At 40.3% G+C, this 27,332-nt stretch overlaps 1 protein-coding gene and 1 long non-coding RNA gene across 3 annotated transcripts in view; both read right to left on the reverse strand.

The window, feature by feature from the left end:
* man1a2 (mannosidase, alpha, class 1A, member 2) overlaps positions 1–27,332 on the reverse strand; it is a 119,850-nt gene that overhangs the window by 15,095 nt on the left and 77,423 nt on the right. For both annotated transcript variants that reach the window (XM_015043580.1, XM_015043581.1), the window contains exons 7-12: positions 18,679–18,773; positions 15,570–15,693; positions 14,198–14,291; positions 9,323–9,438; positions 9,008–9,227; positions 6,146–6,318 (exon numbers count right to left, since the gene is read on the reverse strand). In XM_015043580.1, the coding sequence (XP_014899066.1) occupies positions 6,146–6,318; positions 9,008–9,227; positions 9,323–9,438; positions 14,198–14,291; positions 15,570–15,693; positions 18,679–18,773 (822 nt within the window). The remainder of the gene's footprint in view (positions 1–6,145; positions 6,319–9,007; positions 9,228–9,322; positions 9,439–14,197; positions 14,292–15,569; positions 15,694–18,678; positions 18,774–27,332) is intronic.
* LOC106954243 (uncharacterized) lies at positions 9,568–10,718 on the reverse strand. Its single transcript, XR_001426325.1, has 2 exons — positions 10,147–10,718; positions 9,568–10,060 (listed from the first exon to the last, which is right to left on the reverse strand). It is a non-coding gene; the product is annotated as an uncharacterized LOC106954243 (long non-coding RNA).

Genomic DNA, 27,332 nt, shown 5'->3' on the forward strand with positions numbered 1-27,332 from the left:
AAGAAATAGAATACCACAGAAAACAGAAAAGAGACAGGGGGGGGGGGGGGGGGGGGGGGGACAAAATCCGAAACAACAAATAAAACGGATTATGTTTCTGTGAACAAAGTTGCTCTTCAAATGAATGAAAATTATCAAACTTATTTTAATTTACCATGCGATGAATTGATTAACTGCGACAGCCGTATGCACATACAAATGCAAACCAACCAGCATCACCAGCTCATCTGGACGTTTAAGTCGTTTTGTTGGACGCTCCTCGCCTGTAGCAGGTTGGACTCCACAAGTTAATATTACTTGTACTTTTTTTTTTTTTAACTTCCTTCATCTTATGATATTGTTGCCCGTTGACAACTTTAAAATCGATCCGTTCAGGTGTTCAGTTTGAACTTGAGCAAGACGTTCAGAACCAAGAGTTGCTGCCAGACTGGATGTTGGTGTTGACAAGCAACTGAACAGGTGCATCTAATCAAGTGGCCCGCAACAGTCTGACAGCCGTTTATGCAACACGCCGAGGCTCAGGTGTTTGCATGAGGAAGTCGGCTTGCTCAGCTATGTCAGAGAAATGCATTTAACTAAGCCCACGAGCGGAGAAATGTAGCTGTGTGGAGCTGAGGCTGAGAGCGTCATCTGGAGAAAACTGCAGGTGTCTGCGAGACGTGAGTGGGTTAGAGTACAGACAGTACCGGAGGAGGAGAGGCGTTCGGAGAGAGCCTCAGGTAATGAGTGACAAACCTGATGTGAAGACAATTAGTGGAAAACCACGAATTCAGGGAGGAAAACGCAGAACTTTTAGCAACGATGAGGTGAAGTAAACGAAAGTGCTGCTTGTTAGAGTTTCGTCTTATGGGGAGAAAAACAACAAACCTGAAGTACTAGGAAGTATTAGTACTTCCTAGTACTTCTCAGTAGGCTGAGAGTTTATTGTAGGTGTGCTCCATTAGATTACATCAGGGCAGTCCAAACTTTCTGCAACATGGGTAACAAAAATTTATTTTGCTATGAAAAATGTAAAAACAAACTAAACATACAATTTTTAATGAAACATATGAGCCTGATTTCTATATAGAAAGAATCTGAAAGTCCTGGGAGACATATTCTGAGCCAACAGAATAAAGTCCAAGTTGTTTTTTTTCCATTTTAAACCCTCCAACGTAGCCCAGTTTGGCCCAATTCTAGATTGTGTAAAAACAGTTTTCCCACAGTAAAATTCAAGCACTTTTCAAACATTTTCAAATCAAATCAAATTTTATTTGTACAGCACATTTCACCAGCAAGGCATTTCAAAGTGCTTTACATCATAACTTTTCAAAGTAAGTTTTCAAAAATACTCTCCATAAAAACAATACAAATGAACTAAAGAAGACAGATTCAATTTACTATCATATGATATAATTAATTACTATTCCTTATAATGTATTGTGATAGTATTTGATATTTTACAACAAGATCAACTAAAATACAACAAAATGTTGTCTCTCAAAATAGTTTTGGTGATTCTAACTGACCTTATAGGGGCAGTATTATATATTTTCCAGGTACATAGTGCTGGTTTGTAGCACAGTCGGATAACTATGACGACTTCAGTTGTTAGAAAAATGCTATACATCTCAAATATGATATAGAACTTTTACCATGTACCTTGAAATTGGGCCTCTGTCGCTTTAAGAAGCTCCTACTCTTTCTGGAACATCACAGCATCTTCCATCTGTTACGGCAGTTCCAGCTGGTGTTTGCTAATTGCTGCTGGCTAGTCTGAAGGAGCTGAGTGGAGGAGGGCTGCTCAATGAGGTGGAAACTTGGAAACTGCAGCTCTGAGGAGGAGCTTCGTCTTAAAGGCGGAGCTAAGTCCACCCAGGTGTTTTGCACATCTGAATGGTTGCCATGGAGACTAAAGGATTTCTCAAATATGCATGAAAGAATCCAGGTAACACTCCAGGTAAGACTGTTTATAACACTTTCCAAATGTAGGTTTTTAATCAAACATTAGGTTGTACTTTACTACAAAACTTCACAGTTTGAATATCACTTTATATAGAAATCAAGCACTTTCCAAACCTTGAAAACATCCAACTGAAATTCAAAGATTTTCCAGGTAACCCTGTAAAAGTTACTGGATGATGCTCTGAAGCATCAAATTAAAATGTGGTTTATAAGAGACCAATAGTTTAACAGATTAATAATTTTTGCTTCATTTTTCACTTTAAAGCTGCTTAAAGCGTTTCAGAAAACATTTTCACTTAAAACCCACTGAAACTCCACACAGTCCAGATCAACATGCAGAACTATAACCGCATAAATCTGCCATTAAATAAGAATCTCTTCCATCACATTTATAACTGTTTACCTATAAGGTTCAACCAAGCAAAAGGAAGTAAAGACGAGGCCTTCAGCGCCAGCTCTCTTTAGTGTCACTCAGGATCGCGGCTAATAAACACACCTGCCAGTACATTTGCTTGGCACTTGTGCTCATATGCTATTTACTCCCACTCAGAAAAACAAAAACAAAGAGCTGCTAAGAAGAGAGAGAGACTAAAACTAAATGACAAGACGACTGGCAGGAGAAAGGAGAAAAACAAGAGATGGAAAGAAGATGAAAACGACGAGTCTCGCGCCGAGGAACCGCGCCGACTCATATAGACGGTGAGCGCTCTAATCCCCCCGTCAGAGGAGGCTTTCAGCTCGGTGCTATTTTCAGACGGCTTTTATCATAACACACAGGAAGAAGTAAAGGTTGTCTCGAAAAAACAAGCAGAAATAAAGCAGATCTCCTGCTTAAAAGACCACATCAAGCAGTCGCACGGAGGAGGCGGGTTCAAATGGGAGCAAACTTTTAACATCCAGCCGTTAGAGACAGGATGTAGCCATGTGACATCACCCCGATTAAATAAACATTTATGGGAGATGAGATTTATGCTGTGATTAAAAAAGTCCTTGTTGTAAAGGATGATTAAAAAAAGGCTTCAGAAGAAACTAAGAAATATAGAGCAAAAGATGAAATTAAGACAAAATACCGGTGTTGAACGTTTTCAACAACGTATGGAAGAGGAAACAAAAGTGATTAAAACTTTTCCTTTTTTCTCATAGATGTGTGTCAAAGCGTCTCTTTAAAGGGGCAGTATGTATTTTATAACAATCAACTGTTATAAAAATGCTACATACAGCTCTGGAACAAATGAAGAGCCCATTGCACTGAACCCATTGAAAACCTCATGATTTTTTTAAACCATACATTATAATATTGGTTTCTGAACTCTTCCTGAGTTCAAACATTAATATTGTTGTGAACTTGTTTTCTTTATACTATTTAAGGTCATTTTAACCTTATTTTGCATCTTATTTTGATTATTTTTCATTTTCTGCAAATAATTTTTTTGCTTGTAATTCCTGAGACATGTTGTCGATAGTTCATAGAATAAAAGAACAATGTTCATTTTACTCAATCATATACAGATGAAGAGTAAAATCAGAGAAGCTGATCATTTTAAGTGGTCTTTAATTTTTTTTCCAGAACTGTATAAAACATGACTAGAAAGAAATTTGACTTGAAATTGAGCCTCTGTCTCTTTAAGAAGCTCCCGCTCTTTTTGAAACTCTGCCTCCAGGAAGTCATCACAACATGGCTCCTCTATTAACCCTTTAACGTTTTTACCGGAGTTGCACTGAGAAGTAGCTCCTATAATGAGGTAAACAGATGCTCAGCTCCACCAGGTGTTTGCTAATTGCTGCTGGCTAGTCTGAAGGAGCTTATTGGGGGAGTCAAGAGGGACGGGGTGCTCTGTGAGGCGGAAGCTTGGAAATTTGGAAACTGCAGCTCATTCCAGGCGTTTTCTACAGGTTGCCATGGAGATTAAAGGATTTCTCAAACATGCATGAAAGAATCAAAAACTCTCCAGGTGAGTTTTTTCAAAAAAAGTCACTTGTACATAATGCTGCCTCTTTAACCCCATCCTGAATCAGAATGAGCTTTGGACGACACTGACTGCAGAGCACCTGGGAGTCACTAGCTGCTATATTTCACCTGCCTGCTCTCTCTTTGTGCATTCATCGAGGCAATCGTTTCAGACGCGCTCTATATTTCCGAACCTCACTGATTACATTCATTTCTCCCATTATGACCGATGTGCTGTTTTCAGCTCGTAATGACAAATAATAGCCGTGGCCCTTAATGCGAATTTTAGGCATTCAATAACGATAATTAGCCCGATATGAAAGGGAACTGTGACAGGAGCCATTGATCTCAGATTTAAAGCGGGAAGCTCTTCGACGACGTTCTGTTTGTGACGAGCTTCCAACACGACGAGGAGGCTGGAGGAAAACAGGTGGAGCCTTTTATACACCAGAGGCTATTTTAACTCCGCCGCCATCTTGAACACGCTGCAGAACAACACAATTGGTAGCTGACTGCACTGCAGGAGTGATCGTGCTCTTTGAATATTCACATCTTCTCATGCTGCAACCACATACTTTCACTTTTGGGATTTGATGTGGTAGATCAACACACATTGCTGCATAAAAGTACAGAAGAAGAAGAAAATGTTTTTCAGGAGTTAAATTTCATTAATTGGAAGCAGCTAACTGCAGAAATAAACAGTTCAGGTGTGAGAATCTGTTAACGGAAGATGTGTATTCAAATTTATGCAGAGGTTGCAAGAAATAAAAACGTACTGTTGAAAGAGTCACGAGGCGAACACAGGAAAGATTTGGGGGGAAAAATGAGTTTTAGCTCAAATAACACTAAATATATATTTTTAAATATATATTTTTTGCTTCCACTCAAAGTGCTATCTATGGTGAACAAATCATTCCCACTTTGATAACGGGAGATTGAATGAGACAGAACAGTGCTGGAGGATTGATTTGTTAGAACGGTCCAGTCAAAGCAAACAAATAAGCAACATTTGGGAGGAGATCTGAATCCAACTGAGACTACAAAGCGACTGCTTATTGATGTTTTGCTACTTCACCGTTTTCCATCTGACAGAGGAAAACTTGGCAGAACGATGGGCAGAAATTTCATTCATAGACATGCAGAGCAGCTTGTTGCATCAAAATGAGGTTCAACAAAGCAGCAACTCAGGAGGGCTGAACATAAACGCAGGCCGCACAGAGAGACGTTTATGATTTTATAAAAGATTGAGATTGGAGGGGAAACTAATTTTCCTTCCACTTTCCAATCAGACTCTCTGTATGTGTTGGTCGATTGCATTAAGATTCAAATAAAATACATTAAAGTTTGTGCTTTTAATGTGACAAAATGTCAAGTGAAGGTTTTTTTGTGTGGCACATTTCAGCAACAAGGCAAGGCCACTAAATACCATCACCAAAATCATCAATATACATCTAATATGTTGTTCAGAGTTCCAGTTGCTACTAATCAAACGTGGACTTTTAGCCTGGATTTAGAGGAACTCAGTGTTTCGGGTGTCTTGCAGTTTTCTGGAACAAGCTTCCAGAAAACTACAGAGGCTGAATGCTGAAGCTCAGAGTATGAATACTTTTGCACAGCACTGAATCGGTGGCCTTAATGGAAGTAATGCAAAACCTCTAAAAACCTAAAATGCTCTTTGTGGCGTATGTACAAGGAAACAGAGAAGTGATAACGAGGGTAAAATGTTCATCTGTCTATTATGTAACTTTTATAAAAAATATGATTTTTAAAAATATTTTTATTACATATTAACCTATCACTATGTCCTGACAGCATAAGATTAGACAGATAACAGGAGGATAAAAATAGAGCTCCTCTGCCTCTTGATCCAAGGGCAGAAACAACCAATCAGAGCTAGGAGGAGGGTCTTAGCGCTGTCAATCATGCTTATGTATGCCCTCGCTCTCTCTGCCAAACCAAAGCCTTTCATCAATGCTAAAGCTAGTTAGCATGTCCACCACACTTACTGTGTTTTTTTTTTTTGCACAGTAAGCCGTTTCTCCGCTATTAGCACATTTAGCAGCATGTATACTAGCTTGACTGACAGTGCTAAGACCCTCCTCTTGACTCTGATTGGTTGTTTCTACAGAGGGTGAAGGAAGAGGAGCTCGATTTAATATTATTTTCACTGGTTATCTGGCATTCTGTAACAAATCTGTAAAACGTGACACACTGCAGCTCCAGAATAAAATCCAAGTCAGCGTTGGTCCTTACCTGAGCCGCCTCCCAGCCCCACTGCCTGTATTTGGGGTCGTGGGTGAACCTCCACATGTACCAGTAGGTCTCGATGACCTCCGGCCGCAGGATGTAGTACTTCTCATTCTGCCGCACGGCCACCGCCTCCAGGCCGCTGTCGAACTTGAAGGCCTCTGGGCCCAGCTTCAGGACTGGGGTGATGATGATGATGGAGGGGTAGAGGAAGTAAGAGAGAGAGAGAAAGGTAGAATAGAGTTGGCGAGTTAGGAGGGTAAACAAAGGAGGGGAGAGAGTGAAAGGAACAAATTAATAAGAGCTGAAAGAGGAGAATTGAGATCAACATTATCTTTTGCTCCCTGTTTGTCTTAATGGTCCAGTTGCTGTTGATAATTAGACTCCGCATAGGAGTGTGTGGGCAAACACACACACAGATACACACACACAGATACACACATGTGTAAGTCATAAAAAGCATCCAGCCGCATTGATTTTACTAGCTTTTTTGTTTTTTTTCCTCAATCTTTTTACAACCAATGTCTTCAGCCAATTAAGCGTACCGAGTATTAGGAGGGGGGGAGGAAACACAGAAGCTGACAGAGCAGCGTTTTCGTCTCTGAGCAGATTACGGCGCCGCGGCACAAGCATGGCGGAAAGTTCCCCAAAGGCTGACCGCTCAATAACCGAGAGCCCAAATTTAGACAGCCTGACCGTCGCCGGGAACATTCCCCGCGCGCTTCTCTCTCACCTCCCCTCCGTCTTCATTTGTTGCCGTGGCAACCCCGCTCTCCACCCGCTCAGAGGGACATCACAATTTTACCGACTTGCACATGATGCCGCATCAGACCGCTGACAAGTTTTATTGATTTATTTGATCTCAGTCAGGCTTCGTTAAAGGAGAGGAAAAACTAACAAAGTTTAAAAAAATTTATAAATAAATAAGAAAAAAATTTATAGTCATAAACAGGATGTCTGATGACCATATTAGATTCTAAGCCCCGCCCCAAAATCATGGAAAATACAAGATATATGGCTGGGTCAAAAAAATAAAAAAACACCACCAAGACAATATTTCCTGTTATTTTAGCCTCTTTCCTTATTTCATACCTGCAGTAGCCCACTTACATGTCTATGGGTGGGACTGAGTTGTTTTATAGGTCTGCAATGTGTGGAATGAGATCAGCTGCCAGCTTAATATGCCAAATAGGCAAACTTATCCATTAATAAATCCATGCTTTCCCAGCAGCAAATAATCCAAGATGGCAGCAGGATGATTAATGGGGCTGGAAATGTGAAAGAAGGCCCGGAGCGCAGAACCCAAAACACTGCAGCACTGAGAAACTTTGGGATTAGAGGAGAAAACTGTCCACACATGTGTCTTGATCGTTAAAGATCTTCATTAAAATAATGAGCAATGTTGATGGAAATGAATTAATAAGCTCGCCAACATGTCACTGCCAATGTGTGTCACATTTAACATGAAATATGGTTCCAGGAGATGTGCTGGAATGGGACGTTTTACTGGCCAGGGAGTGAATTGTATGACGCACGGCACAGCATTTCTCACCTTTCAACCACAAATTACAAGTATTTCAGTGGCAACAGAAAGGAGTGCATTGACATAAAGTTGGTGGACTGTTTTCTACTTGTTTTTACAAATAAAAATCTGAAACATGAGGTCACATTAGAACATGAGGCCAAATAAATATGTGCATCTGGCTTCATGTTTCGCAGCCTTTACGTTTCTCTGTCAGGATTTCCTTGCGTTTAGCTTCGTCACCTCTCCTAGTGGTGGGCACTTATGCTAATCCACTAATAGCAGAGATAATTTTTCTTTTAGCGCTCTTGCTAACTTTGAAAACATTTAGCTCACTTAGCTTTATTTTTCATTCATTTTTCCTGGTAATTTCTAAATTTACTCGACTGTCTTGTAAACTCTTAGTTGATTAAAGTTTGACATCGGAGTTGAAGTTTTGGCTATCGACTGCAAGCGACTAGCCGTAGATATTCATGCTTTTATTTTGAAGTGGGTGAAAATGGTTTAAGCAGCAGACATGTTTCCTCTCCTGACGCTTGTGATGAAGATGGCAAATTAAGTTTACTGTCTATCCAAAATGCATCGCTGCAGTTCAACAGTAAAACAGACGAAACGCTTCAGCGCGTTAGCTTACACTAAATACCATGTTGGAACAGCATTTTAGCGTTAGCAAAGCTAATGTTTATGATTACTGCTTTAACGTTAGGGCTCATAACATTTTAGCTAGCATCTTCTCATAAACCAACCAGATTCCTCGTTTCTACTGGTCCCACTATGTTTTTTTATTTTATAAACATCTAAAGTGTGGCATGCATTTTCATTTTTAAATCACAAAACTTTTTTTTCTTCTACTTTTGTGTTTAGTCTGTGATGCAAACCCCCCAAAATATGTTATAGTTTGAACACTTTTCAAAAGCACTATATCCACGTACAGTTTCATTATTATATATTTATGTTGAACAAACTAAATTAGTGTTGTTTTTACATATTTGACCAAACCTGGGAAGCTATTGGTGTATTTCAGTGTGCTGTACTGGTGCAGAATTATTAAATTAATTTGTACTTCATTACATTTATGTCTGTGTTTAAAAGAAGAAACGTTTTAAGTAAATTCAGAATGTTTTTCTGTAATGGATCGCTATCGGCCAATGCTAATCCTGAGATATCGGTACTAGAAGTGAAAAAGGCAGATCAATGCATCCCTTCTTCTACTACGTCTTTTATAAAGCACTTCAAAACAACATCAGCGACTAAGTGCTGAACAGATAACAAAATCAACACATTCAAAATATTGAAAGGACAAGAAAAACTCTGGATAAAAACCAAACAACTAAAAGAAGCGTCACCTGTCCTGTCGTAGGACTCGTGGCAGGTGTGGGCGATCTCTGCACCGAGCTGCAGGTAGTGGCCGGCCTTGTCGTCCGGCGAGCCGTCGGCGCCCAGCGCGAACATGCCGCCGGCGAAGCAGGCCAGGTGGCCCATCTTCCTCTCCAGGTGGCCGTTCTTCCACTCGCCGATGAACGTCAGCCCGCCGTTGGATTTGCGGATGAGGTGGCGTTCGATGGCCTGGGGTGGAAAAACATTTAACTCCGGATTTAACAAACACGCAGACGTGAAGCGGGACGGGCCCGAAAGCTGCGCGAGGAGTCGCGGCGGCGCACCTCGATGGCGTCGTCGTAGGTCTTGCGGGCTTCCGTGTCGGTTTTGTCGGACATGAGCCACGCCTTCAGCAGGTACTCGTAGAAGCTGTCGCCCAGTCCTCCCAGCGAGGTGTGATCTGCGGAGAGACGAGTTCTGAGATTAGCTGGAGACGGAGAGAATGAGCATGAATTATTCAGTTCTAATCTGTGCCTCAACGTCCTTGGCAAAGCGCAGCATCAACCGAAGCCATGTTTTGATTTATTTATTTTTTTCTCCCTTCACTTCTCGGCAGCCACAAAATACTGGCAGCACGCTTTCTGGTTTTCCCCGTTTTGTTTACCGTCTCATATTTCACTGTTCCCGGTAATAATTACTGAAGTTTACACAGCTTGAGTAGCTGGACGAAGCAGAGCGAAAACGGGACTCCGTTTAGAGTGGAAACGTTCCACCGGAGTTAAAATTAGATCTTTTCTCCCTTCATTTTAGTATTTTTACAGTAAAAACACGTATATGACGTCCACTGCAGGCCCACCTGCTGGAGTCAAGAGGGAAGTTTCAGACTTATTCTAGTTTTATCCTTTAGTTATTTAAAAAATAAATAAATAAATAAATAAAAAGGCTATCCCCGTCTCTCTGTGGAGAAATGGGATTAATTTCAGACTCTCCTCCGCTCCAGGTAGCCACATCTGATATCTGAGCAGATGCTTTGTGTCTTATCAAGCTCTTGATCTGGAGGTGAATAACATGCCTTTAGGGAACTGGAGGGATATTCAAAGACAAAGAGCAAAAGAGGAGAATGAATTATTCATTCTGTCTTTGTCAAGCAGAATTGTGGCAACCCCACCTTCACGACACCGAGGCTGAGCGATGAGCGTGGCTCCGCTGTTTATTTCCTCTGGTCTTCTTTCAAACGTCTCCTTAAAAAGTCCGTTTTAACAGCAGTCATTTACAACAGATGGAAATGCTGTTAACTGCAGCTCAATGCAGCTTTTTCTCCCTCCTGGTTTTACGCCTGTTGAATTGTGAAACGTTTCGGAAGGTGTTCTTCAAAAGTTTTCAAGCGGAAGAAAGTCTGAGAACGAAACCATGTGGATGCGTCACCAGCAGGGCCGGATTTACAAGGATGAGGGCCTCTGGGCTGGAGCCGGTGCCAAATCCACTAAGGAAAAAATATTTTACTAATGCAAATTACAGTACAGTAACAGACAGTCCATATGAACTGATGCATTGTAGGTTTAAGGCGATAACTCTGTGTTGTCCCCAAAGAAATGGACTATAACTTTATACTTTTCTAAGATTTGAATATTGTTCATTCATAAATTCATAAAAATCCCCAAAATATTAATACAGGTTACCTAATTTGGGTCAATGAGTTTTAAACATAGTACAATGTTTGCAAAATATGCATTCATAAAAAAAAAAAAAAAAAAAAAAACCTTGGGCACCTCCCCTCCCCCCAAGTTGGCGCCCTGGGCTACTGCCCCTGTAATGCCTATTCATCCCCAATTTTAAAACTTTAATTTCCTGTTTATCCAAAGTTGGCTTAATATTACAATTTATCAAAGCTGTTTATAAACACAAAGATGTTTTTGTGGACGATTTTTAATACTTATGAACACAACTTACAGATGTAAAATAGGAGTTCAACGACTTTCAGAGCGAGTGACGCCGCCATCTGGTGGTGTTTTGAAGAACTGGTTCATAAACATCATGGATTCAATGGAAAGTAATCAGCTTTAGGCTGTGCATTTCAAAGTAAAATGTGGGACTCAGACGCTAATTCTATAGTTTATTATTGTTGAAGAATTGTAGTTTTACTATTTTTGTGTTTTAATTTTAAAACTACTTAAACGATGTTTAAAGTAGTTTTACACATCGTGCTGGCAATATTTTTATTAAAAATAAAATGGTCCAGCAGCAAACTTAAGATTTCACAGAGTATATACAAGAGATAAATATGAATGAGCTAAAACTGGTACTGAATAATAATAAATTAACAAAAGGGCTTTTGAGTCGCTGTTAGCCGACTGCATTAAAATATTACTTTTAGACATCAAATAAAAGTAAAGGAGGATCACTAAACCACAAAGACGAGAAAATCCTACTGCTGGAGTGAGTTAGTGCAAAATGACACGATTCATGGAGGAGAGGACAAATTGTTATGCTAAACAGGAAATGAAAGCATGGGGGAGAAACAGTTTGACAGAAGAGTTTTAATATGGTCACAGAGGACTCCATGTTACTGGTGCTTTGTGCTGATTAGAACAATAGACGGCCCAGAGAGTCTCCCCAGCCTGAAAACCTACTGTATAAACAGAGCTGTAATGAATTTAAATGTGTAGTGAGTTACGACTCAAGTGTGCTTCACTGACAGGTGCAAACACACACACACACACACACACACACACACACACACACACACACACACACACACACACACACACCCTGTTCCAAACACTGGGGACTTAATGTGAAGGAAGGGTTTGGATGAGCTGTCATTTCAAATCAAGTTAATTTGTTGTCTCACAAAACAAAACGTGTTTTATTGGAGTCCTTCAAGAATTAATGTGGGAGAAGGAAAGAAGTAAAACCCAAATGAACAAAACGGATAAATTATACTGGAAAGCTGCTGTATTATAAAGTGGATAACGGGAAGAGTTCAACTTTTCACACTCTACAGTATGATAGATTCCCAAAGATGGAGGTATCCACATTCATGATGTGGTTGTAATGCAACAAAATGAGGAAAAAAACATGTGTAAAGTATATATGAGTTTAGTTTTTGGATAAAAGTTCAGCTTTTAGCTCGTCACGCTGTTTTGATCAAATGGATTTGTTAAAACGGACAATGTAGGTTATAAAAACAAACTTCACATAGAACATAAAAAAAGCTACAAAATGCTTCAGATGATCAGATGTTTGAGAAAAGAAACATTATGTTGTTAGCTGCCACAACAAGCTTTGGATTTCAGTCATGTTGCCGTTTGCGCGGCGTCAGCCTTTACACCCTGCACCCTGGAGGCCTCGAGCCGATTAAGGCTGAATTTTCATCCAAGATGGAAAAACAGAAAGAAAAAACCCTCAACAAACTTTGATTATTTTCTTGCTTTTGTTGTTCAGACTCAGCAAAGCCTCCAAGCTGCTACATGCACCCACTTACGCTTTGCTTCTGGGAAAAAGCGTGGTCGTTTGATGGGGGCGTGATTACCGCACGGCTTGATTAGAAATAATTATTTCATATAAAAAAATATATATATATCACCTTTTAAAGGACCATTAGAAATCATCTCGTCATTTTCAGTCAATTAAACGGATTGAGGTAATGATGGTAAATTAAAAAAAGCATGTTGCCGTCTGCACTAGAACACTAATGAAACCTCCTGACGCAAACACAAACCATCCATAAGCATCCGTCTTCTGGTGCGGTCCGCCGGCTAACTTCCAATCCATTAATGTACTCAACCATCCCTCAATCAACCTGCCCTCCCTACAGTTTCCATCCATTTATTTTCCCCCAGCTTTTGGCTCAAACTCCGCACTTATAAGCACATCAGTCCGACTGCCGTGCCACCTGTCCGTCCATTAATGCGCTGCTCCGCTTGTAAAGATCAGCAGTTTAACTTGTTTGAAACGTAAACTTAATAAAATTCTGAAGGGAGATAGTTAAAGTCGATTCAAAAATACTTTACTTTTCACCCAGAGGGAAATTAAATGCTGTAGTAAGTTACATTTTCACAGCGTTGTGAAGCTTGACCAGGCAGCGTCGCCTGTTGTGATAAGTGGCAGAGATTTGAACTACGTTAGAGTCGTAAGTACAGAGGTTATTTGAGCTTTTGAGATGCTAATCAGTGGCTCCCAGCTGTAAAAAAAAAAAAAAAAAGATACCTTGGTGCCACGGTTACACACTGTGAGAACTGTCAAAAAGTAAAAAAAAACAAAAGAAAAGAAAAAAATACTTCCAGCTGCACAGCAACGAGAAAGCAGAGGGAATAATCATCTTAACACTCAATTAGCCAAAATATTACAAAACAAAAGCCGACAGAAAGAACGAATCAGAACCAAGCAGAACACAGTTCTACATATTTACTATTTGCTATTAACTTGGTGGAACTCAAGATGCTCAATATAGCCTAGCACAGTCGCCATGGTAACCTTTAGCCTACGCAAACATACGGATGCAGTGTATTGCAGATTTCATCTTTTTATTTCCTCTCGATGAATATCAAGATGATATCTGGTCATCAATGCTTTGTTTCAAATAAATCAACTGAACATCATGAAATAGTTTATTTCACTCTGTTTTGCTGAGTCATTCGCCGAAGCGCAACACGAATGAAAATAAATTAAAATGTTCAGATATAAACCGTATGTTTATTTCAAACAGGAAGGCAGTGGAGCGTTTCTCAACAGCATTCCTGTCAAAATAAAGTCTGTATCTAAATGTAATAATATAAACTGGTCTACTTAGGATAGCGGTGTGAATTAGAACAAATAAATCCGTTTAATGGAAGCCAAAAGTGCATTAGTTAGGAATAAAAGGTTCCAGAGGAAAACCTCTGTCACTTCTTCAATAACTTCTCTCTGAGAGCCGATCATTTCTCTGGGCAAACTGCCAAATGTAATCAATCTAGCGACAACGAAAAACTCCCCATCTTCAGTCTTCTGCCTGATTCAATTTGTCCTCATTAACGAAGATCCATGGGACTTTTGTCTCCACTTCTCACGGTGCTAATCTCTTGTTTTCCGTCATAACGGCACACTTAGGAGCGAGGGGCCGTTGGAAGCTCGCAAGAACATCTTCGGACCTCTCCAAACAGGTTGGTCGGACGCCAGCGATCCAGAAACGTTAAGATTTAAGACCGAAAAGTCAATAAATGCTTCTATTGTGTACTTACGTTGGCCCCAGCGGCCTGTGCGAGGGTTTAAGTAGTTTGGGTAGAGGCCGTTGGGTCGGTCCATCTTAGCTAGCAGCTTGCGGATGTGCATCACCTGAAACAAACACATGAAAGAAGTTTTAGACTGTAGCAAAAGACAGAAAAGGGTTGCCCACAGGCAGAAGAACAGAAATGGACTCAACTAACTTATTGATAACTGATGGAAAAGCTCCGTCAGTGAAGAACATTGCCAATGATTGATTGGGAAGTAAGAATATCCAGGCAAATAATGGTGTGTGGTGAGTTTCCCCTCCGTCATCAAGATCCTGGAAGCCTCCATGTTGGGTGTAGTGTGGCTTTTGAATGCTTGGAAATGATGTTAGCTACATTTCCATTGATCACATCACAGCGCAAGTCAGAATTATGAGGATAAATTTGCTTCACAAAAAACACAGAAATTGCAAAAAAAAACAAAAAACAAAAAAAAAAACATGTTTGCTAAAAAGTTTTTACGTTACGATAAGGCGTGTTTTTTTTTTTGGCTATATCAAAATTAGCATATTTTTTTCAAAACGTAAAACACTTTCGCATCTCTCAAGCCGTGATTAACAACCGGCTGTTACTACTGGGGGAAAAGACAAAGAAGAAGACAGGAAGTGGTAGGAAGGTGATGGCACAACATGTTTTTAATAACGTATCGCATGAAGAAGCTTATTTACGTGTTTTAATTGTGTTTCTGATTTAAACGAAACACTGCAAATGTGAAATTGTGTTTTTCTGACATTTGCGGAGTACCGACAAACTTTTGCTCATGTTAGTAATGGAAATGCAGTTGCAGAGAAGTGCACTGCAGCGGCCCGATCTAAAGAAGACAAAGACGTTTCTCGCTTCTTGGCATCAGGAAAAGTTAGTAGTGGAGCTTTTCAAAGTTATTTGATGCCTCAAAGTTAAGAAGATTTGATAAACAGTTTCCAACATCAGTAAATTGACTGTGATGGTTGGATCTAAAACTCTGGTTAGTCACTACAGGAATGCTGATCGCTGGCCAACGTTCTGGTAGATGTTGGCAGAAAGAGACACTTCCTGATGTAACCAAGTCAACTGCTGTTGGGTCTGGATACCAACACTAGTCATTTCTGGGCTGCTGTGACTGGGTCAGAAGGGGTAAGACATGTTTTCTTGACGTCATGGATGTGGAGCATTGCCACTTTGAGAGGCAACTTGAAGTCATACACGACGGCATCAGCATACCAGAAGTAATCTTACCGCACAGGCTGAACTGGTCTATGTGGCAAACACAAATCTGCTTTCACTGTTAGCTCAGCAACAACACAGTGAACAGTAGAAACACCCAGTCATTGAAACAGAGATGCATGCTACTGAACAGTGATACCTTCTGGTAGTAAACCGGGTTCCCAGTCAGGTAGGTGAGGTGGACGAACTCCATGTGGAGGGTCCCAAACTCAGCCAGGATGCTGCTGCCGGCCGACGCCCAACCCCAGTTACGACCAACGCCGCTGTAGAGGAGGCAGGAAAATCTTAAGACCTCAAATTCATACAATCAAGAACATTTTGTTAGACTCTCAGTTAATCCAACAACAAAATGACGAGAAGCTTCGGAGTTTCTCATGTGTCTAAATGCTCCCACCCACACCTGAAAATCTGTTTTCCGGCTAGAAGTAGAAAGATTGTGAAACCCTCCTGCTTGTTGAGGAATCAATAAACATCCCTTTTATGTGGGTCTTTCTAAGATGAATTTCTTACGTCATGTTCAAGATGTAGCCCTAAGTCCCGTAGCGTGTTTTATTTGCTGAGAGACTCGACTAAAACGTTAAGCGTTGGTTTTCTGCCTGAGAATTACCTTGAGAAAAAAAACAATTCCCTTTATTGTGCTACTTAAAACCTCAGGAGCTCGGTGCTTGGCAACAAACCATCCATTAGCTTTTTAAAGCACTGTTTAATGTCACAGCCTGATGTAATGCTTAATGATTTAAGTGATGTGAAGTTATTACGCGTCGATAGTGGTTAGAAATGAAGGAGAAGATGCACATGAATGTTTTTTTTTTTTGCCACCATTGTTTAGTTTATGTGGATGAAAAAGGAACTGAGTGAAGCTTTTCTGCAGGCTGTGAACTAACGGGGTGGACCAAAGGTTCACGAAGCACAATTTAACACTTTTCCACAGCCTCTAAGAGAATTTAAAAAAAGCACTCTCTGGTATTAAAACTCAATGGTTTGAGGTTGTGGGATTAGCAAACACGGTTCTGCCCTATGAGCACAGTTTGCATGTAACCCACGCTGGCCGGTGAAGAGGTCCAATCAGGCAAAGTAAGGGAAAACGCCTGTGTGGGTGGAGCGTGGACGTGTTTAAAACTCTGCCAAAATAATTGGCCGGCACCGTTGTTTGCAGACTTCGGAGCATAATTTAACCGTCGAGCACGACGGCATTTCAGATGTTGATTCGAGTCAAATCTCTATTTTTTTTTATTTCAACGATTAAGTCAGACGTAAGGGGCTTTGATCACCGTTGAGAAGCAGAAGTATGGATTTGTTTTGGACCTGCACTTCTTCACACATATAGATTCTTAGTCAACTTAGAGGCTGCTACCGAGTTCTGTCTCATTCTCTGATTTCACTTCAGCAAAGTTTGTAAGGATGTGGATATATGAGAAGTAAAAAACATGACAAATAAGAGAAGTTATTGTAATTAAATAATCCATGTGCTTGTCTTGTTTATAATCCATTTTAAAACCTAGAAAAATGGCATGAATGATTTACTATGTGTTCTGTGCTCTCTTTATACTTTTTCCATTCTGAAAACCAAAATCATGCACATAAGCAAAATACCTTCTATTAACTGAAGCACGGAGGTGAAAGTGTGATGACTGGGGAATGTGAGGCTATTTGAAGTTTGGATCAAAACCGAAACAGAATGGCTGAAAGAGAGTCAGGGCTTGCTTTGGCCTAGTCAAAGCCCCGACCTCATCCCAATTTAAGGTTTCTGGCGGGACCTTAAGAAGGCTATGGATGGAAAAAAATAATCTAGGAAATGAAGAAATGTCAAAAAGAAGGAGCCGATATTCCCCTTGCAAAGTTTTACACATGCCAGAGTCCCTCAGGGGCGAGTCCTCGCCCCTCTTCTCTTCTCTCTACACAAATGACTCCATCTCAGCAGACGAGTCTGTGAAACTCCTGAAATCCACACATCACACCGCTGTGACTGCACTACTTGCAAAGACCAGACACAATAGAGACACTTTCTTCCTCAAGGCTGTGTCTCTAAACAGCGTCTGCAGACAGATACCAGATTGCATATTTGTACTAATTCAACCATGTCTCTGCATACAGTTCATACGTATTTACAGGACAAACTGTCTTTTCATTTGCCTGTGTACGTTTCCATTTTAAACGTCACCACTGAAAGCAAAGCGAAACACAAACTTGGCCATAGAAGCAGATTCTGATTCTGACTCCACAAGCTATTCAACCAAGCTGCTATATTTACACACAACTTTTCTATTTCAACTTACTTATTGTTCACAAAACCTGCAGAATCTGTCCGTTTTGTACACTTAAAATGAGATCTAAACGATGCTATGACCGGAAAAAGACAGGGGACAACACTGACAAAAAGACAGATTGTGACACACTTTGGCAAGTTGTGAATCAGGTTTGTGTGTTTTCTCCTTTCAACCACCATGCTGGCTACACTGCAATAATGAGCTTAAATAGTTACTGGGTGAAAACAGCACTGTGACAGAGTAAAACGGCAGAGCGGGGCAGCACAGGTAACCTTGAAAGGTACCGATGTCAGGGGAACGACGTGTGCACCAACATTTGTGTTTTAAAACCAGCTGCAAAGACGTGATGCACGTCTCCTACTTGCTCTTTGTTTTTTGATTTTTTTTAACAAAAGCAGGTCAAACATTTGAGTAAAGCGTGGCAATTTTGTGGAAAGAGGTAAAGTCTAGTCATGGAGTTGTTGTAGTTTCTGAAGGTACTGTTAATGTTTGCTTATAACTTGAATATTGACTCCTAAAAGTTACAGTGAAAACACTTGCTTTAATTTCCAGCGTTTTTTTGAGTTGTATATATTCGTATCCATTTGTCATTTAGGAGCTCAAACCTAAGCAGTATTGGGGGTGCAGCATTGCAGGGAAAAAACAAAACACTGCTAATCCTTGAAACAAGTCTTGTTCAAAGTATCCATGGCAACCAGTTGCTCCCTCGGCTTCCTTAATGGTTTGTAGTTTATTTCACAGACCTATTCAAGGGACGCAGATTCAGACTATACAGCTGATTTACAGGCTGTTCTTGATCAGAAAAGTGCTATAGAAATAAAATGCATTATTATTGTTATTATTATTATTTTGGTAAAGGTTGTACTTTCTAACTTTGAATTTGAAGTTCCAGTGAGCAACAAAACCAATCAACTCTTTCTGATTGAACCTGTGGAAAACGTAACTCTGGTTGACGTTCACGTCTCTGCTGGCGCCGCTCACCTCTTCAGGTTGACCATGGCCCAGGGAATCCCAGTTGGGGTGTTGAAGGCAGGGATGAGCTTCTCTGCCAGCTGGACCGCCTTGACTTTGAACACCTGGAGAAACAGACGCATGGATTGGAGTGTTTTTCAGTCTAGCTCAACACTGATAAATAATGATTATTCCATAAACCCTCAAATACCCAAGAGTTTAACCTGCGCTGCAGGAAAGCATGGGCTCGACAATTTTAGAAAATCAGCTTTCATGAAAAGCTTTAAGGCCAAACAGTGAGTGAAGAATGATAAAAGGACCAGGTTTGGGTTTGAATTGCCTCATATTGTCACATCCACAGAAGTGGACGTGTGCTTCTTTTATCTTAACTTTCTCAGTTTCCTAAAACACGGTTACTTCTCACTGCTTTAATACACTCATCGTGAGGTGTACAGGTCAAACTTTTCCAGTCAAATAAGGATTTGTCCATTTTAGATTTTTGCTGAAAAAAGGAGACAAGAGTCAATTTTTTGACAGAAATGGTCTTAAAACCAGCAGAAACTGAAAAATGTTTATGATTAGTCCCATTAATGGATAAATTTAACTCAAAAAGCAAATTAAAAAACAAACTGATGCCATTTTAGACTGAAAATGGTGAGATTTTAGTTTTGGTGAATCTTATGAATGATAAACATTTTCCAGTGTTGATCGAAACCGATTGCTGGCTGGTTCCATTTTCTTCTCGACATTTGAAGTTTTATTTAAAAGGTAATTTAAACTTTTTAAAGCCTGTAATGTTCCAGCCACATAATATGAGCTGCATCAGATAAACAGCAGTGAAACTCGTCCACACAGCGCAGATGTAAGCAACAACACAATCTGGTGTCTGCAGAAACACTTCGGCTTTCAGAAAGGATCTGGAGGTTAAACTGCGGTTAGCCGTAAAAAAAAACAAAAAAAAAAAAAAAACAGATGCACAGATTGGTCTTAGCATGTGGAGAATCTGAAATGCATAAAATCCAAAGTGAAATAAATTACAGAAGGATAAATGCCAAATCAATCCAGGCGTCTGTAGAATTACAAACAGCTGTAGGGTTTTGTTTTTTATTTTTCTGTCTGCTGATATTCTGCTTCATTTAAGAAGTTCTGTCTTTTCCTTCAACAATCTGCTTCTTATAGGTTTCCAAAACATTTCTTGACATGAGAAACAAGAACCACCAATGTTTGAATTGTAGATGGTTCATGAGGACTTTGTCTCCATTCTGAGACGCAGCATTTCATATTCAGATCACAGAACGTTTCCAGGGACGTTTCTGCTACAGAGGTGCTGCTGCATTCAGGTATTAGCTGAGTCCAAGGTGAGCGCTTCATAGAATTGCAAATTCTTTGTTTTACCACTGCAGATTGTTAAAGCATGACAGGCATATATCTGCAGGTAGTGAGAAGCATTTTGTTGCACATACAACATATCCAAAATTCAGGTGATTTTACATGTCAGGACTTGTAAAATTAAACAACTAAACAAGTAATTCAGAGGTAGACTGCCTTTCAGTTGGTCACTAATATTTAAACTGTCCTCCAGTTCTAGTGTTAAGTGTGTACAAAATTAAAATATGCTCGACTTTGACAGGGGGAACTTGTATTATTATGTCATTTTTTAATATATTACTTGAAAACGGTCTCAAAACGATATTATCGTTTATTGTGATAATTTCGGGGCCAATTTATGGTCTGGGAAAATTTGTTATTGTGACCAGCCTAAGTACAGCATTCATATTTCTGAAACTGCACAGCATCTTTTATGTTATAATCTTTGTCAGCATATTATTATCGTTAATCTAGAGCTGGACGATAAGACTGAAAAACACGATGAAGGGTTTCATAACAGTTGATATTGACTGATGATGAAAAAAACTGATGAGTTTTTTTGTTGTAAATATCTGAAGTACTGCCAAACTGCTGGTGTGATCTTTCCTGTTCCATCCTCAGTTTTTACTGCACGACTCTGATTTTTATTTTTAAGCAGTTATGAGGCAAAACATGAAACTGCTGCTGCGCAAGCCACTCAACAGGTTGTTGAAAACCAAAGAGAGAAAGTTCATCGATGCCACCAACATTTCTTAGTTGGCCGTGAGAAGCTGAGCGTCTAAAGCTTCCCCTCTGCCTACATTCCCCAGAATGCCGAGCGGTTCTGGATCGGTATTCAATAAAACTATTCAAAAGTTTACCGAATGTATCCTCTATTGGTTTATCTACCATCGCGATACATATTATCGATTTATTGCATACCCCATGTTAAAAATATACAAAAAAAAAAGACCAACACTTTTCAATCTTTTGTGTGAACCTACATACATCCTAAGCATGTCTATTCAGATGGCATCACCAGCTACATCTGAGGTCAGACCCCGGCATGCGTTTTACAAGTCAGCACATGTGCTCATCATCATAAAACCCTCCATCCGTCGGTCGGTGACCTCCCGGTTGGCTGCATCAAGGCCCTTAAAGTTTTACTGCCAGCTCTGCTGCTGCCATCAAACAAGAACGACGTCCAAACGAGCCATCGGAGCCGACCGCCCGGCAGCCGCACGCAGATAAAACCGGATGGTTTATGATAATCTTCTTCTTCCTGCAGTGATTTCCTCCAGACATGAGCATGGAGGGGGAAAAAAACAAGCTGCCATCGGGGACATGAATGGAAACCTCAAACAGGTATAGAGGGACTTTTCTAATTAGTGCTAGTGCATCGTCTTCATCTTGTTTATGCAGTTAAAAACGGTAATGTTTTGTAGTGAATGTTTCTTCTAACGTATCCCAAAGTTGGTGCTTTTTTAAACAGCCCTCTTCAGGAGAAAAGTTACTACAGGCACTTTCAATCTAATTAGGGAAATTAAATATTAATGAGCGGGAAGATGCTTCAGATCAGATGTTTATGTTCTGTCAAGTCTTATATGCCGGCCTAAAATTATTATGCAGAAATAATTAAAAAGCCTCAAGGCTTAGAGGAGGGCTGCCATTCACTCGTAGAGCACTTCCTCATTTTGCAGCCTTCATAATGGATGAATGTTATTCACGCCGACAATCTGTCCTACCCAACCAATAACTACTGAATCGTGAAATGTAACACAGTTACACCTTCAACCAAAACGAAAACAACGCTCGAGTCCTCTTTCTCCTTGACACGTCTACGCGGATTTGTTCTGTTGACATCATAACCGCCGCGGCGCCGAGGCGAGATTGGGACATCGGGAACCGTCGGGGAGGACGGGCCCAGGCGGCTCTTTGTCATTTCCTAACTTGCTCCGATGGCTCTGCCTCCGGGGCTGACGGTTTGAGAGTCCAGCTCTGTTTTAAATGCATTACAGCGCTCTTTAAAATCGATCGGTCAGGGATGTGTTCGCGTGCGTGCACAAACCCACACGAGCAGGAAATGGAAGAAAACCGGGCAATGCAGTCGGTTTGCTTTGCAAAGAAGTTCAAGACAATATGTTTGTATTCAGTTATCACAGGTATAAAAAGTAGCAAAAAGAAATTGCTTTTGTTTTAAGGGATGAACGCTTTTCTGATATGGATACTAATATTTGAGGGTTAGCATTAGCTGATACCAATACGATACAGAAACGTAGAGCTGAATTGACTTAAAATATTACTTTTTTTTTAAACGCAGACATAAATGTACTGAATTACTAATTTATTTGGTAACTCTGCACCAGCACAGCAAACTTATATACACCAACAGATTCATAAGCTTAGTCAATCGTAAAAACACAACTTTAATGTATTCAGTCATTACAATTAGGAGTAGAACAGCCAATGTAAAACAAATAACCAACAAAAACAATAGGTTGACTGCTTTGGTCAAACATGTAAACAATAAATTGCAACAAACCTTATTTTAGATGGCTCAGAAACATTTTAAAAATACATATTTTTTAATTATTTAATAATAGAAAAAAAGCTACAAAAAGCATCTTTGTTACAGCCACTCTTCAGAAAAAGCTTTTATTTGTGTATGCTACCAGTATGTATTTTGTTAAAAGCTAAAATCTGTGTAAATATCTCATGTTGCAATGTGGACACATGCGTCTCATAGACAAGTGCAGCAGATACATGTACTGGTGGATGTAGACAGTATTATTCTGTTATTTCTACGTCGAGTAAAAAGATATTACAATTAGCTTGTTAAAAACGCAGAACCGTTTTCAGGATGTATACTGCCTCTTTTAATGTCAGAAGAACTCAAACTGAAAGTGATCGTATCTGTAGGAAATCAGTGTTACGGTAGCAGATGTTAGTGGTTTACAATCTTAGTAGACATATGCTATGTTTGGCTAGCCAAACATAGCATATGTAGAGTCAGAATGTAGAGTCAGAATCATTCGTCATCCAGTTCATTCAAGAAAGTGCTTTGAACGATTGTAGCAATTTCAGTGTCCAAACAAGAACACGTTGCCAAGTGAGCCACATTTGATTCCTTATGAAGGTCAATGTGATGTCAATGTTGCAAAGTCCTTCAGAAATGTCAAACCGAACACACCTGCTTACGGAAATGCTTTGACTCGTACATTAAATCTGAAGACTGAACATTTCTCCACGATAATGGAGGGAAAAAAAATAACATATTGAAGAAATAGGCCAACCTTACCTCATGAACTTATGAGGATGTAATAGTCATTTCATCAACCAAATTGCTCCACCGTACAAGCAGTGCGTGCCATCTGGTTACGTAGAGCAACTAGCGTGCTCTCTGGGGAACGCACTGGGCCACTGTTGACACGTAATGACGCCTCCTAAACGGATTACAGGGTAGACTGTGAAATGTGCTGCCTGGTAGGAAGGGCCCCGAGGGGGCCGAGCAGACGAAGACAGGATTAAGTCACCCGCTGTGTGTTTGATTACCGTGTGTCATTTTTCAGACTTTGTTCTGCCACTTTCCGCCGTTAGCTGATCCATTTACTCGTATTGTTTAGCATTCACTGGCGCGGCATCGCAGGCAGGGCGAGACACAAAAGAGGAGGCTGGCGTGTGGGAAACGCAAAGGGCGTCATCGAATTAGCTCCAAGAGGGCTTCATTTGGCCCAGTCACAATATGAGAAAGTGACAGACTTGACGTCTACCTCACGCTGAGTGTGATTAGAAGTGATGCACTGATGTCATGATAAACAAGACGTGACTAACGGGTCATTTTGGCTTTTCAATGGATTGTTGCTGCAGACATCCTTCATTCATTATTTAGTCAATCTACCAAGCTATCGCTACCTTCAATGTCATGTTTTGTGTACAGTGAAAATGAACATGCAGCTGTTTTTTTTTAATGAACTCATAACCTACATCTGAACTGTTTCACATTTTATTAGTACATAAATACAGCTGCAGGTCATTTCGAAATGTCTTTCTTTTACCCATTCTTTGCAAAATTACTGCATTTCAGTTAGTTTGATTGGACAGAGTCTGGAAACAGAGTAGGCTTTAGATCTGGACTTTAACTAGGCCCTTTTTACAATATTTCATTCCACCTTTGGCTCTACGTTCAGGGTTATAGTCCTGCTAAAAAGTGAACCTCAAAAAACGTTTTGTGTGTTCAGTCATTTTCAAACAAATTACACACCAGTGGACTGAATTTACTAAGTAGGTTCCTGAGGACAAATGATTGGATTTAGGTTTTATTTAGGGGTTTTATATTAAGTTGGACTGAAACAAATGCATGCATGGTCTTGCATTAAAGATATTTATTCACAAATTTGAGCTATTTCGCTTTGGTTTATCAGACAAAACGCCAAGAAAATAGGTTGAACTTTCATCTTCCTAAAATGTGCAAAACTGTTTTTTTTTTCTCTCCAGAAAACTTGAATTCAATTAGAATGAGGTTAATTGAGGTTAATGCCACAAACCCAAGTCTAGTGGATATATAGCGCAATAATAATTTCTATACAGTTTTCCACAAAAACGAGACCTTTACCTAAATGACATATCTTGACAACAGCTGTAAACATTTATGAAGAGTCATTCATGTTCCTAACAGGTGTTATGTCATGTTTATGTCAGTCTTATGTGCACCCCTTCAAATAAAGAGTTACCCTACGATTCTTACATGAAATTTAACCCCTTGTGGTTTTACACTCATTTATTTCTAAAGGAAACTTGCACGTCTCCTCTCCCTGGTCATCCTAGCCATCTTAGCTTCAATCCATTTCCCCAACTCCATCCATCCATCCTTAGTCCTCTTTCCGATGATTTCCCTATTTTTGCTCCATTGATTTAATCTGACTTGCACTTCTGCAAGCTGTTTTCCCCCGGCTTGTTGTAAGTTGTTTGTTTGCAGGGTGCAAAGCCCAAAGCGGAGATGAAATGAACATCCGGTCCTGTTTGTTACGGCGCCCTCGATTCTCGGTGCGTCTTGCACCTTGTGTGTTCCCTGCTGGCTGACGAGCAGCAGCGCTCGCTGAGCATGACAACTGAGCTGGTTTAGCAGCTCAACAGCTGCAGCTACAAATTAATGGTTTGGCCTCATTATGTGCTCCTGTCTTACTAAGACGAGAGAAAAAAGTATTTGCCGTCGTTTGATGCTGTCATGATCAGTAAAGCCCTTCTAAACATTTAAAATCACATTTTCACTCGTTTTTCTGTTCGACTCATTTAAAAGTGCAGAATTACACGATTAACAATCATTTCACTCAATTATTTCTGTAAAATGATCAACACAGAAAATACGTCAAAATATGTAGAAACTTGCAAGAAAACGGGTCAGCTATGAGATTAGTCCACAGAGCAGTGCGTCTCCTGAACTCTGACCCATCATTGTCTAAAATCTAATCTGTTCTTCATGTGAATTTTAAAAATTCTGGTTCTTTTTAGCTTGTACTTTTTTAAGTTGTTCTTTAATGGTTATGAGTCTTTTTCTGTATGTCACATTGCTCCATCTTTTGGGGATAAATAAAGTTTTATTGAACTGAATGTTAGATTAGTGGAACACATTATTATTATTATTTTAATTTTTTCATCCGTTTATCAAAACAGAAATAAATAATTCTTCAAGACTGCATTACTTTTGGTAAGAAAATTTTATTTTTCTCCAAAATTAACACTCCTGTTGGGTTGTTTTATCTTTCGAGAGATATCCATCTGTATCCTATGAAAAACAAACACCCAGGCTGAAGGAAAATAATTTAAAACCTAAATCTGCCAGGCGTATGAATAATTCTGGGCTTATCTGTAGCACCCAGAGAGAGAAAGAAGATAAGATAGCTTGCTTCAATATTACACAGAAATGGGAATCGAAATAAAAAATGTCAGTGCCGATTAACATCCAACTGAATATTTGAGATCTTTAATGCATTCATTTTTATCGTATACAATCTCGTCTGTTGCTTTGTATAAGAATAAAATGCAAAATAACTTTAAAAAAAAAAAAGCTAGGTATGTGTCAAATGTCAAAACTGTACAAAAAGACTAAAAGACCCGCAAAGACGGCCAAGAAAGACTGGAGGAAAGATTTTTCCTTTCCTCCGGATGAATGTCGCCACACTCACCTGCCTGAAACCGTTCAGTGCTTGGAAGCATTAAAGATCTGCTAAGACAGCACATTGGCAATCATCACAGAGACGCTCAGCTTCCCTGAAGGGATCCGTCTGCCCCCCTGCTGCGCCGCGGCGGTCAGGACGCAGTCAGGAGTTAGACTGAAGCCTTCCATTTCAGCTCGACGCGTTCAGCGTGTGCCAAAACATCAGAGGGAGCCCAGCGCTCCCCGGTGGGATCAAACAGGCCGGCAAGGGATACGGAGCGGTCCGGTCCCCGGCTTACAGCTAAACCGTTCCTCGTTCAACACGGAGCGGGTATAGAGAGAGAGGATGAGCGGCTTGTTTGGGTGGGAGAAAGGGATCTGATGAGAGCAATGTCATGTTGGAGGGAAACATATGGGGGGGATGAGGAGGATACAGAAGGTCTCAAAATAGAATCATCCAGAAATGTGTTTTGGATCCATGGGAAATAAAGCAGGAAACAATCATCTACTGCTTTTTCCTTTCCCTCTTTTGCCAAATTGCTAAACTTTTGCTTTTCCACCAAGTCCCACATTAACGTCTTCAATCTGCCTCGGTCTTCAGTCACTCGCCCTTCCTTTCAACTGTTTCCCATCATTATCCCTGAACCTCTGTGTCTCTTCTTCGGGCTTCATGCGACGTTCCTTCGTTGTCGTCCTCCATCTCTTTAACTCGCTGCCTCCCATCTGTTCATCCACAGGACGGCTCTACCATTGTGTTTACGCCTGCAGAGTCTAGGCTCGACTTTTAGATGCTCTCCGTCTCATTATGAGACGTAGCCAGACTTGGCTTGCTCCCCTGACCTTGTTGCCGCTCGCTGCAATCTGGTGCTCTGCACTCGAGTCATCCTCGTCATTCTTTCTTCCTTCTTTCTGTGGCTGATCACTTCCTCAACATCTGGCTTCTTTTCTTGTTTCTCCACCTCTACATCCTCACTTGGGGTTTTCTGACGTCTGTCTTTTAAGCTTCCTACCAACTTTCTAGGGCACAACTCTATAAACTCCAGACTCAAACCTGTTCAGCCAGTTTCTAAAGTTCATATAAAGAATGTTTCTACTGTGGGTGGGAGGGAAGGACAAACAAGGATGTACAAAGACAGACAGGTTGGTGAAAGAATGGATGGACGGACAGAGTGATGAATGATGA

Source organism: Poecilia latipinna, unplaced genomic scaffold (genome assembly GCF_001443285.1).
Source record: "Poecilia latipinna isolate Pla-1442-1.1 unplaced genomic scaffold, P_latipinna-1.0 Scaffold640, whole genome shotgun sequence".
NCBI classification, from domain to species: domain Eukaryota; kingdom Metazoa; phylum Chordata; class Actinopteri; order Cyprinodontiformes; family Poeciliidae; genus Poecilia; species Poecilia latipinna.